General features: G+C 42.3%; 1 protein-coding gene across 3 annotated transcripts; it reads left to right on the top strand.

Moving 5' to 3' along the window:
• Positions 1-4233: 4233 nt before the first annotated feature.
• On the top strand, positions 4234-13045 carry pmch (pro-melanin-concentrating hormone). Of its 3 annotated transcripts, none has more exons than XM_035996167.1 (4): positions 4234-4384; positions 10323-10492; positions 11524-11665; positions 12879-13045. In XM_035996167.1, exons 2-4 carry the CDS (start codon positions 10325-10327, stop codon positions 12926-12928), a joined length of 360 nt encoding a protein of 119 aa, XP_035852060.1. In that variant the 5' UTR covers positions 4234-4384; positions 10323-10324; the 3' UTR covers positions 12929-13045. The 3 variants fall into 3 exon arrangements, with proteins under 3 accessions (XP_035852060.1, XP_035852058.1, XP_031169427.1); XM_035996165.1 differs by having other exon boundaries at positions 4240-4384; positions 10306-10492; XM_031313567.2 differs by lacking the exon at positions 4234-4384 and having other exon boundaries at positions 9496-10492.
• Positions 13046-13582: the final 537 nt, after the last annotated feature.

Below are 13582 nucleotides of genomic sequence, written 5' to 3'. Positions count from 1 at the left end.
GGATTCCGACACATAAACAGCATATAATTGCAAAGCAGAGGTTTGTCTCTCTTGAGCATGTACACATATTTTAAGCTATTTTGGCTATAGATGAAGCCGTAACTCAAGCTGAAGCTTTGTGCATTGTGCAGTATTAAACTGAGTGGGTGCTGAATGACAAAGTGATACTTCCTAAGAGGTGGTGGGGTCTGCCAAAGCAAACACACCGGGGTGTGATGCTCCCTGAGGCCATGGCTGCATGTTCAGCTCTTTGGAGGATGCTCGCAGTGACAGCACCAAGCTCTAACTTACTTTCTGTCAGCACTTTTTAAAAACTGATGTATGTGGGACAACAATCAAACAATGATAAATTGGCTCTCTGGCCAGCGCACAGCAGACGGCAGAGATCAAAATGTGGAGCAGCAGGGAGGTTGGCGAGGTCCAGGTCATCCTGGCCATCCTGGATGTTATTTCATCCGTCTCCATGACTAATACAGAATCAATTATCTCTTCCTAATGGTCCAATGGCAGGCTGCAAGCTTGCAAGATTTAGAGTTCAAATAAATCAGGGAGAAATTGTGTGCAGAGAGGTCTGGGCAGTGGCGGGTAACCAAGCCATCACAAATAAGCCAATTATCAAAGTGAATATGGATGTACAGTATCATCCAGTTGTAATAATTATAATGTAATATAACACAAATGTCAGGATGTCTTAGAAATGTTCTGTTTATCCTCTTATATGTGCTAATTTTGGATTACATGGTGACTCAAGGAGTACAACACAAAGATGTTTGAATAACCTCAAGGACCAGGATGGTTCTGGAAAGAACACAATCCGTTTCCCATTGATCTGCGTGCACTCGGGATCCAGTGCATCTAAGGACACAGATTTTGGACTGAGCCCTGAAACACAATCTCTCCACACTCTTCAGCCCCTCATTTTAAGCACACAATTGTCTTTTGAATGACCTTGTGGTCTGTTTTACTACACTCACCAATTGTACTACTTATTCTACTGGTTGTTTTACAGGAAAAGTGGTTGTGAGGCTTCATCAGTCTTCAACCATTCATTTTTTCCCCCAATAGACACACATGATTTCACTTAGCTGGGTTTAACTTTTGCTCCTCCTGTTGTCAACTCAGCATTTGTTGTCTCTAATCCCAAATATTCTCATATTCGGAGGCTAGCATCCAGTCTTGGCTAGTGATGAGTTGATCATGACAAATTTACAAGTAGCCTTGTGTCACATTTTATTGTTATCTTGAGCCAAGGAAAGATGTAAAAGGAAATGGAGACACTGGAGTCCAACAAGTGCACTGTGAGCCGCGCACTACAACGGGAATGTTAGCAGTTAGATTAAAGCATGTGTTAAAAAAAAAAGGGTCTTAACCATTGGAGGAGATTCTCCTTCTTTCTCAATTTCAGTCGACAGTGGAAATTCACTGAGGCTTGATTATAGCAGAGAGTGTTGGCTCAGCTGTGTGCTTTAAGAACCCATGATGTCAGAGCCTTATTTTCCTTGGAGAGACTCTCATCAGCTGCATTGTTCCAGGAAACCATGGTCTGTTCTCTGGGCAACAAAAAAAATCTGTCCAAAATGTGGTCCCCCCCGTTTGCACCCACATCTCTGCTGAATGCAGCATGCCGGCCTCTGGCACAACTCAAGTCTCTGCAGCACAAATACACAGATATCAAACATCATGTATGGAGCACCAGCGCATCACATTTCCCTGGAACCGGAGCCTCCCCCTCTGCTCCGACAGAGAGCTGTTTGGTTTTTCTTTCCTTTATAGTTTCTATTAGAAGACGAGTGTCTGTGATGAAAGGCAGCGTGTTAATACAGGGCGAGGAAATAATGTGTTGTCCCCCGGAGGATTATAAAACAATGCTGCTACTGATGTCATAGGGCTCAGACTTCTGAGGCCTCTTTATGCACAAAGCTGTAGGCGGTGTGATTGAAATACAGCACCGGCAACTGACAGGTGATGCAAGCAGCTGACAGAGCTGATGAAAAAACTACTCTGCAGCTTCCTCAAGTTCAAAATTTAAACCATGCATGAGGTCGGATCAAATCTGGACGTAATTACGACGGTATACAAACATGACCAAACACAAATCCGCGACAGCACAGTCAGTAGTTGAATAAACTGTACTGGCATCGGTTGAAGCTTTGAAGAGCTGTGTTGTGGAAACATAAAGATTTAGTAAATAATGGTCATGGATACCCACGGAATCACATCTGGTCCTCATAAGATCATTTGACTCTTGGCTTTTCTGCTAATGTTCTTTGTTAGAGAATTATGGTAATGATTTCTTAGAAATTCAGACCAGGGAGAAAAAATCTGTTACCAGATAAAGACCTTCACCACGGCGCAGAGTTCATTGAATCTTCACAGTGAATGCCAAGGAAGCTGATAGAGCCCAGAAGCTTTGGATCGGGTGGCATTGATTTGCAGTGTGTCTACTGTCCATATCAGTGCGTTAATACAGCCTATATCAGAAGAAATATGTGAAAATGGAAGGAGAGATTATCAGAAAGAGAGAAAGAGCGAGAAAGGTTACAACAACAGAGCATGAAGCTCAGAAGTTCAGTTGTGCTTCTGCTGGAACGGCCATGCCCCTGTGGACAAGTTCAGTCCTTCAGTAGAAGTCCTCGCCCTCCAACAATAATACTTACAAAATAAAGGCTGACCGCTCCAAGTAAAATCCCTTCAGCTGAGTTCAATAGCTATTATTCATGTCCCGGCTCTCCATCCCCTGCCCTACGGCTCTTGTGATGTTAATAAGGTAAGCCTTTAGAGTCGAGAAGAGCTATGTCAACATGAAGGCCCTTTGGTTTTTGCCTGCCTCCGTCTTTTATCGTCAACTGATGATGGTGTGTGTGCTTGTCGATCAAACGTTCCCAAGGATTGATCACAGAGTTGTGGCATATCAAATTCTCCTTTAAATTAATATTTAGACATTTGGGGAAATAGCTTATAGTTTATTCGCTTTCTTGTCGGGAGTTAGATGAGAAGATTGATAACACATATCTACATCAATCAGCCTGTTACCTTAGCATTGCATAAAGACTGGAAGTACAGGGGATACAGCTAGCCTGGCTCTGTCTAAGATAACAAACCTGCCTACCAGCACCTCTAAAGCTTACTAGTGAACACATTATATCCTGTTTGTTTAATCCGTACAAAACCAGTGTAAAAAGAGTTAGAATCTACAGCTATGCTAGCTGCTCTGTTAAAGGTCATTCATCCTCATCCACTTATGCCGGGTCGGGCCGTGGGGGCAGCAGCTCCAGCAGGAGACTCCAAACTTCCCTTTCCCGAGCCACATTAGCCAGCTCCGACTGGGGGATCCCGAGGCATTTCCAGGCCAGTGTGGATATATAATCTCTCCACCTATAGTCCTGGGTCTTCCCTCTTCAGTTCCTCACAGATGACTGAGCTTCTCACCCTATCTCTAAGAGAGACACCATCCAACCTCCTGAGAAAACCCATTTTGGCCGCTTGTACCCGCGGTCTAGTTCTTTCGGTCATGACCCAACCTTCATGACCATAGGTGAGGGTCATAGGTGTAATTTACAGTGATGATAGCCAAAACTGGCCAGTGCAACCCCCTCAAATATCTAAAATTCACCAGAATGCAGAAAATGAAGTGTTTGATATGCTCAAAATTTCAAGTTTGTTTAAAAGTGGAGATCTCAACCCCCTGCAATGTTGAACCCAAATGGGGTAGGAATGAAAATTGACCGGTTGATTGAGAGCTTTGCCTTCTGGCTCAGCTCTCTTTTTGTCACTGCATTGTAAAATGCATTGTCCCCTCACTCCCACAAGAAATTGTGGTACTTGAAGTGTTTCAATTGGGGTAAGGACCTTTACCCAGAGGTGGGCCATCAGGGCCAGCAAGGCCTTCTCTGCTGGCCAAGAGATTGTCAGAATCAGAAAATTATATTTGAATAATTATAGCCTATAGCCTATATATTTATTAATTTCATATGTATTTTACAAAGTCCGTTCCCACGAGTCTATTACCGTACTTTCATTGCTAGGCATACTCTCTCCCGAGCTCTGTTGTGCTGCTTCCAGTGCATCTCATAAATTAGAGCTTTTATCCAATCAGATTTCCCCCCTGTGCTTTCTCCATGTGAAAAATTCTACTCTGAGGCCTTGTCGATCATCATATTCTTTAGCCAATCACATTTCGAGTTTGCCCTGTTGGGCGTATTCATTGACAGGCCGGAGCCTTCTAAATGGCCACCTACGTCGGCATTTTTCGGACCTGTTAGCCAACTGAAGCATAACTAGCTAGCATCACAAGCCTTAGCAGTAACCTTATTTCAAGTTCGTTTAGAGTTTTAGATGTAAAGTTATTGACAGAAAGGAGGATGGACTTTTTCTTCAAGCCTTGGTAAGTTTAATGGATATTTCTGCATTTTAGTAAAATGATTTTACTAGCTATTCCTGCCTGCTTTTAGATTGTTGCTGCTGGTGTTTAAGGTTTGAGCAGTGTCAGTGGCCGCTGTGCCTTTGTGTGTGCGTTGTGGCATGTGTGTTGAGCCCCAGCAGTCTGGCTGGAATTTGTTTTTGTGATTGCTTTGTGGTCGTCTTGTGAGTAAATGTGACCGGTTGTGGTGGGTGTGTTTTTTGTTTCTTTGGTTATTGACCCTTTGCACGTGACGTCATGCTCCACTCCCGCGAATTATGAACGCCATGACGGACGGCGGAAGAGCTATGCTGTAGATGGACGGCAAGCTAAACTCGTACGTTTTCGTTAGTGTTTGTGTTCTCACATTCACAATGTGCAGAGTAATCCCCACCAACACAAGCATGTGTATGTATTGCCTTTCTGTTTCAAATGGAAATGAGTGATAAATAAAATGATCCTCAACCAGCTAGCTGCCGTGCTGACCAGCTAACAGGTCCAACCCGATGATGACCCACATAACTAGCTAACATCGGTTATTCACTGACCTAGCTACATATCCAAAAAGAAAGCCGTTCCATTGATAATTTAACTTAACACACATACAAAAAATATCGGTTAAATTAAAGATGACATGGCACGAAAACTAGCTTCAAAAACGAGTTAAATGCGGGTCTGCGGAGCTGACGAGCTAGCTGCAGCTAGCTTCGGACGGTTCGCTAGCTGCTGCCCATCGCGTCGTAATATCCACCGGTCAAATCTAAACATAGGCTACACAGCGAATATAATCACAGATAAGAAGATGGTTAGATGTTACAGTTATGTGTGGTTACTGTCGGTACACGATCCGTTCTGCCTGCACGATCCGTTCTGCACATGCGCAAGATAATACTGTTTTACGTATCCATACGACCTGCACGATCTGTTCCACGCTAGCCTATGGCTAGCCTCCACCGGGAAGCTAACGTTAGTTTAGCTAACAGCTAATTCGGCTAACCGCTAGCTGACAGCTAGATTCAGTCTAAAATAACGTTAACTCAAACGTAATGGGAAAAGCAGGCTACAGCTAAATTAAGACTTAACAGTAATAACAATAAAGACAAGTATTGAGTGATTGTATTTTAAATGAGCACAAGTAAAGTAGAACTGACGTAACAGCTGTTATATATGTTAGGTGTTTGTTATATATGTCAACGTTTATTTTCAAGTTTTATTTTGAGGGTCTTTTAAAGTTATTACATGCTGTCTCAGCTAGCAGTTAGCCGAATTAGCTGTTAGCTAAACTAACGTTAGCTTGGCTGTCGACCGGAAGCGTGGAACAGATCGTGCAGTGGCGTAAATTCTCGTACAACTGCGCATGCGCGAACATTTTGCGCATGTGCAGAACGGATCGTGCAGGCAGAACGGATCGTGTACCGACAGTTACTACCGTGATTTACTGCATGGATTAACGTGTGATAGATAATTAATGACTGCACTTCCAAGAGCTGGGATGTGTTCAGGCATCCATTAGCTAGGAAGTTGCATTGGCACACCCAGTGAACAACGGTATGGGTAGCCACGACCGACCATGTCCTCTAAAAACATGGGCTACGTGTTATATAATTCTTTACTTAAAGGAGAATTCCGGTCAATTTTTACGTTAGTCTTGATCGCTATGCTACGCGAGTACTTTCGATAGAAAAAACCCGACCCGAATCAGTGCAGGTAACACGGAGAAGCTGCAGCTACGTACTACAAGCGTCCACTGAGCTAAAACGGCAGTGGTCGGGGCCTTTGTGCCTCTTAACAGACACAAAATGCAATTAATATGTCTGTGCCACATGAACAGGGCCCTTACGTGTCAACAAGATGCGTTTTCAACTCAGACATACATTGTTTAAATTCACCTACCCTGGTCCCTGTCTCGATCCTGCTGGTAGCTAGCTTGCCCTGCTAGCTGATAGCCGTTGGCTGCCGTCCGGTGAGTGCCGTCCAGCTACTACCACACTACTGTTTTTTTTAGGGGGGGAATAAACTTAAAGACGTGACATGACCTGTCCTCTGGAGGACATAGCCACACCACCGCCGCTCCGCGGATTATTATTGGGATGATTATCACAGAAGCCTGTCTGAATACACTCACCGGATGGCAGCTAATGGCTATCAGCTAGCAGGGCAAGCTAGCTACCAGCAGGATCGAGACAGGGACCAGGGTAGGTGAATTTAAACAATGTCTGAGTTGAAAACGCATCTTGTTGACACGTAAGGGCCCTGTTCATGTGGCTCAGACATATTAATTGCATTTTGTGTCTGTTAAGAGGCACAAAGGAACTCTAAAACTTGCCCCGACCACTGCCGTTTTAGCTCAGTGGACGCTTGTAGTACAGTAGCTGTAGCTTCTCCGTGTTACCTGCACTGATTCGGGTCGGGGTTTTTTCTATTGAAAGTACTCGCGTAGTTATAGCGATCAAGATTAACGTAAAAATTGCCCGGAATTCTCCTTTAAGTAAAAAATAGATATTAATACAAAATAAACCCTAGATTGATGTCTTATCTTTGCCATTATGAGGTACCTCCCTCCACCGTTAGCGTAGCATCACGTACCTCTAACCCAGCCAGCTACAAAGAACTGGTTAGCAGCCACACTTTTAAAAGCTTTGAGATCAGCACCAGTATATGGGGATACCCCGTTTACCACATAGTGGTACAGATCATGTGGACTGAAGTCGGGCAGACAATGTGATTTAATGAGGTCCGTGAAAACGGAGGGAGAACGAATTAAGGGTCGGTATCCAATCCTGCTATCTCCAACTTCTCCAAATACTGCTCTTTGTGAGCACCTACCAGATGCCCTACCTCGACCGATAACGGCACGACAACTTGTTGTTCAATAGAAGAAGCCATATAAAGCCACAAATACAGTTTATTTAGTGTTATGTATTTCAAACTGATTGAAACTATGAAACTTTCCGCTCGTCCACTACTGTTTAGCCTGTGCTTCCGCCGTCCGTCATGGCGCCGTCACGTGGTCGTGTGACGTGTTTGCAAAGGGTCAATTACATTAATTTGGACTAAATGTGATGCAGCATGATGTCATACTGCGTGAAAGTGAAGGCTTCAGTCACCTTGTATTCTTGTCTCTGCAATAGTATATTGAAACTCTCTAGGTGTTGACCTAAAAAGGAGAAGATGCCCGCAATGACAGAATTGCTCTATCTTTTTTTTTTTTATTATTGTTTTTATTGATAGACTCCTAGTGGCAGACAATGTACATATTGTATTTTAAACAGGTGTAGTTTATATACACAATGTTGCACTTTCGGGATTGCTCCGGTGTCCCTCATTTAGGCCGGATGTCCGTTACCTTGGGCTTTCTTTGTGTTGGCATTTTAAACTCTGGTCGATTTCTGAGGACTATGGTTAACTGCTCCTCAGATCTCTGCAAATTAAATCCAGACAGCTAGCTAGACTATCTGTCCAATCTGAGTTTTCTGTTGCACGACTTAAACAACCTTTGAACATACACGTTCCACCAAAACAAATTCCTTCCCGAGGCTATTTTGCAGAGGCGCCATTGCTCCGTACATGCTTAGCGCCGCCCAAGATGATTGTGATTGGTTTAAAGAAATGCCAACCAGAGCACGTTTTTCTCCCATCCTGGAATAGACCTCAACAGTCCTGCCCACAGCCGTCTCCGGAAGTAAAAATCCCATTGATTTTCTCCATAAGGATTTAGAATATCAGTCATAATGTCTAAACCATCCGAGGTAGACTGACCACGAGCTACGTGGTTGTGAAACAAAAGTTTCTGCTCCTGTAGAAGCTAGAAGTCCGTATGAAATCAACCTTGTTTTAGGAAAAAACATGTTTTATTCGTGATTTAATGGAGAAAACCTACACTACCCATAATCCTAAGCATAACCGCAACTTCTCTGATTGGTCCAACTCGCTGTTATCATAGAAATGTTTACCGTACCCGCGAAACCGCTAACAGCTAGAGCGTGCTTCTACGGCTTCTACCATTGAAGTCTATGATAGTTTCTGTACACGGTCTTGTACCTTTGCCTTTTTTGCCGTTTTGAAAATGTTTTGCATTGCGCCGAATCAAATGTGTTAATGCTCACTATTCATGTCGTAGCTGGTTGGCTTGGTTCCAGACTTAAAACTCTATATATAAGCAATTTTCGAAATGTCAATGAAACAATTGAATGGGAAAAAACACTTCCGGAGACAAAGCCGAAAAAAAGTGGGTGGTTACTGTTGAGCTCTGTGCTGTGTGGACTCGCCAGAAGGTCTGGCAATGCAGGACTAAAACAGGTGTAATGTTAGCAGGTTCACCATCTTAGCTTGTTAGCATGCCGATAATCGGCCGTTGGACAGTCTGGCGAGGTCAGTGACTCAAGTCTGTTCGGTGTATTGCGTGCCGTCGTCTGTCCGAGGGGTCGTCGGCCTTGTATAATTGGCGGGGCGGGCACTGCCGGCAGTCGGACTCAAATGACCCATCTGATTGGTAGAGTGCTAACCCGGAAACGAGAAAGTTTTAAACTGACCTTTGTTGATCTTAAATGATGACAGATTCAGCAACTGCATGGCCTATTTCTCGCTTAAAATGTTTTCAGAAACACGTTTCGGTGAACTATTTTAGTACAATATGAGATCGTATTCAGAACAAGCGGCCATGACAGTCTGTCTTTGAATTTCCGGAGAAACCAGACCCACATGACGCGTTTTCATTTTTGGGCGACAATACAGATTAGCGCCGCCTGCTGTTATGGAGACATATTACGTCTCGTCGCTTTGGTGTGTTCCGAGGCACTTTTTTGACTAACTCGGGGAGACTGATCAGTCCAATTGCCTTTTCTGCCGAGGGTCGGCCGTCTGGTCAGTGTGTCTGCAGCTTAACGCTCAGCAAGATAGCAAATAAGCGCATTTCCGAAAATGCCAAACTATTCCTTCACTATTAGGCCTCGATCAGAAAGCGCGCTTTTCAGCATCCTGGGTGGCGTTTTGTAATTGTTTTTTAATGTGAGTGAAGCTTTTTGCTCGCTGCTTTTGCGTTGCTGAGCGCCTCACATTTTTTCAGGAGCTGCGTTGAAAAAACTCAGAAAGCTCAGATTAGAAAAGTGCCTGACGTCATTTGCATTGTTTCTTATTGTCCAATTGGATGACTCGAAATGTGGGTCTTCTGTGGCTTTCAATAATAAAAAATAAAATGCTGCATGCTGCTCTTTTTTAAAATTTAGACTTCAACAAAAAAGGCAGTGTCGTGTAACCTGCAAAGAGGTGCTCTGTCTGAGCGGGGCCTTACTCATCATCTTTTTTGTTGTTGTAATAATCTGGTGTCTTGCTGCTTTCATACGTGTAACTGACCTTTGTGGATGGTCCGTCATAGGATTTTTTTCAGCCATGTGCAGCCATTGATGCTATTCAGAGAAATTGACTCACTAAGACCACTCAGTGGTCTCTGTCCTCTAACCTGCTGGGTTCATTTCAGCATGTGGATTCTGAAGGAAAAGATACACAAGTAATTCCTGCACTTTGACCTCCTGTGAGCCTTTTTAAAATTACAACCCTCCATGTATCCCTTATTTATCCATTTGAATTCATCACATCTCTAAACAGACAAAAGAGAGCTATTCACCTTCTTCTTTATGAAGGGAACAGCTTTTAAAATGACAGTTGTGACCTTTACACTTCCTGAGACCTTTGGCCGTTAAGATGGATGCACCCCTGCAGGATACATGACAATTAATTACATTTAACAGTCGTAAGTTGTAAGCAAAATGCCCTCTCCCTGAATATATAAGACAGCTGAGAGCCCGGTTACAACACTCGTTAGGTGAGAGAGAACTAAACATTGTAGACACCATGGTTTCTGTCTACTCTGTCCTGTATACTCTGGTGCTGTTCTCTGAGCTGAGCAGCCACTTGGTCACTGTAGCCATGCCTGCAACTAAAGGAGAAGACGGCGTAACTGAGCAAGATGGCCTGTTCCTGGGGGACGAGTCCATGACTGAGCCCGCTGGGGTTCCTCTCTCGTACAGACGAAACCTCATGCTTGACACCAACGCGATGGATGAAGACGGAAGCCCTAAAATCATAATCGTTTCAGTAAGTGTCACATCACAGTTGTTTACTTTTCAAAGTGTGAAGCTGTTTAAAGGGTAACTATAGCTTTATTAATGGTTAATAAAGAATTTATTAATTCTTTATAGACAGTTATAAGCCATTGAAATGTTAAAAGTTTTAGTTGCATGTTCTGTGTATTACCCAGACTACCCGGGACACTTGTCTTTGGATGGAGAAGTTGTCAAGGTTCTCTTTCTTTTGTTATTTTGGTGAACCAACCCTACAGTTGTCTAAAGTTACCCACTATTTGGACTACTCTTAGTTAATTTATCCCACATAAATGTATCTGGCTAGTCTCAGTTTGTAGCCATTGAACTCTGCCAATAACAGTCATGCATCATAACTATTTATTGTATGAGATTTCTTTCCACAAACAACCACAGCTCACCGTAGTTCAACAACAACAAAGAGCACATTATGTCCATCCTGTGACTGAACATTTGACCCCTTTCAATTGGTCACCGTTCTCGTGTCTACTGTTAAGTCAATATTTCATACACATCTATGAAAAACTTTTATGGCAGCGTTGGAAAACCGGGAAATACTATTAGCTGAAAAGGTCAAATGATCACAAGCCTATAAAGATTTATTGGAATCACAGTGGGAAGAATGATGGTATATCTGTGCTCTCTCAAACGTTTGGCTGCGATGTGTAAAGAGTTTATCTGGCGGTTGCGTCTCCTGTGTGTCATGAACATGGTGGTTATCTCTGCGGTAATGGGGAACAGGCAGCCATGTTGGAGAGAACAAAGCCAACTGGGCGAACCGGGGGGGAAGTGTAAGAAAACGGGCCACAGTGATATAATAAAAACGGGGAAACATATTTCTTCCATTTGGGGTTCCTGTGGCTTGGATCAGCTGGTAAAGACAGATCCAACACCTGTGCTGCAAGTGAAAAGATAATCTTTGAAAGCTGTTGCAAATTTGCTGCAACCGTGACGATCCAGAATTCAGATCCTGGAGCACGGACATGTGTGGTCTACATGCAATCGCTAATCAATACTGTGTTTCAGGACATGGGGCTGAAAGGACACAGTATTCGTGGGCTGAACCCAACCTTCACCCGGAGCTTTCCCCTGCTCACAGACCGAAGCTTGAGTCACATTCCTGCCGAGCACCGTTTAACCATTGGTCGCAGAAATACTGACGACGGCAGTAAGTATCTGCAAACCCATGTTTCTTAACCCTTGTGTTGTCTCCCCGTTGACCATGAACTTGTTATCCTTTCTAGTCAAAGTTGAAAATGAACTTTTTTTGGTGCTTTTTCCGACGTTTGTTTTTCAATGCTTTTGATGCTTTTTTAAACGTTTTTGTCCCTTTCCCCCCCCCCAATGCTTATAATAATTTATGACAATATACCTAATTTTGAGTTATTAAAAAAAAAAGCAGAAATAATGAATTATTTTGACTAATAGTTAAGATCAGAGGATGTTCAATGGATCACAGACAGGTTAATTTCAAAGTTTAGTCAGGGTACAGTTTTTAAACCATTAAAACATATTTTTTTCAAATGCTATAAAATTGAATACAACAACAAAAATTCAATGAAAGTAATCATTAATTTTACCTGCGAAGAATGCATCCATGCATCATTGTTATTTTTGGGCAGTTTGGTTGAAAGAAACCCAACGTTGAAAAAAAGGGTCAACACAAGGACAACCCAAGGGTTAACGCAAAAGAAAAGTTAAGTAATGGTGCATTCGTGTGCTCCTCAGATGGTCCCATTTCCCGAGTTGGGAAGTCCTTCTGACTTCGGTGTGTTCATGAGCTCTAAGTCATAATGTGGATAAAAACATGGACGCTACAAAGATGTGTTGTCTTTGCTCAGAGCATTTAAACACCACGTTGATAGCTGTTTCCAGTATTTATTTGTAGTTTGAAGCTTTATACATTTATGCTTTTTCCCCCCCCATACTTATGTTATCTATTATCAGGGTTAATGCTAATACATTTCATTTCTAACTAATCTAGGTCACTTTACGTGGACAGCAACTGACGGTTACAACCTAATACTATATTACAAATTACAAGCAAAAAGTTTATATGCATTTCGCAAATTCAGTTTTTATACCACAACCCAACATTTACTTTCATCGGCCATGTTTCCGTGTAATATGATGCCAACTCGGCAAGTCATGTACCAACATTTTTTCAGACTTTCCGAGTTGTTGTTCCAACTTAAAGGGGAATTCACATGAATTTTCACTGCCAGGAACTAATTTTTTCTGTTATTCCGACACCACAAGAATGCAGCATAACAGCTTCCAGTTTTTATGTCAACATACCTGACCAATACACCTGATTCTGATATCCAATGTTCATATTTACTAATAAAGGTATTCCTTACTTTCTTTATTCTTTCCTTTAGTGCTGCGGTGTATGATAGGAAGAGTGTACCGACCCTGCTGGGTAGAATAATGCTGCCATCCTGCCCTGAATGTGTTGTAAAAATGACTTCCTTATATATGTTATCATGAAATGTAGAAAATGAGTACACAAACATGTAAAACCAAATAAAAGTTTATTAAAAGTCTGCATCATATTTACAGTTGATTTCCCTGTGGTTAAGTTAAATAAACTGTACAACTAGTGATATAAATGTCAAGCACAAAGTAGGCCTTGTCTTGATGAAACAAAGTATACTGACCAGAAGTCTCCCAATGATCTATCAAACTGACTCATTCACATTGCAGCCACACATTTCTCACACTGCTGAATGGGTAAATTAGTGTGGAAACAATAAATCTCTTAGTTAATTAACAGAAGATTAATCTGCAATAATTTTGATAAGGAATTCACATAATCTTTCAAGCAAAAATGCTAAATAAGTGCTGGTTATTTCTTCTCAATAGTAAAGATTTCACCCATCTTTTGACATTTTCTAGAATAAGAAATGAAATCAATAGTTAACATTTTTGGGTTGTAATATAAACAGTATATACAGTATTCAACTCTCTGCCTGGCAGTTAAATGAGAAGATTCTCGTGTGTGTGTGTGTGTGTGTGTGTGTGTGTGTGTGTGTGTGTGTGTGTGTGTGTGCTACAAATGAAGCTACAGCCACCAGGCAATTAG

Source organism: Sander lucioperca, chromosome 20, assembly GCF_008315115.2.
Source record: "Sander lucioperca isolate FBNREF2018 chromosome 20, SLUC_FBN_1.2, whole genome shotgun sequence".
In the NCBI taxonomy this organism is placed as follows: Eukaryota; Metazoa; Chordata; class Actinopteri; order Perciformes; family Percidae; genus Sander; species Sander lucioperca.
This window is presented reverse-complemented; position numbering and strand designations above follow the sequence as displayed.

Bases quoted from the DNA above. Each gene is read 5' to 3' on its own strand.
- pmch (XM_031313567.2), top strand. From the start codon at position 10,250: ATGGTTTCTGTCTACTCTGTCCTGTATACTCTGGTGCTGTTCTCTGAG. The intron at 10,493-11,523 runs GTAAGTGTCACA...ACTGTGTTTCAG, and splicing joins CTAAAATCATAATCGTTTCA to GACATGGGGCTGAAAGGACA. The intron at 11,666-12,878 runs GTAAGTATCTGC...TCTTTCCTTTAG, and splicing joins CAGAAATACTGACGACGGCA to TGCTGCGGTGTATGATAGGA.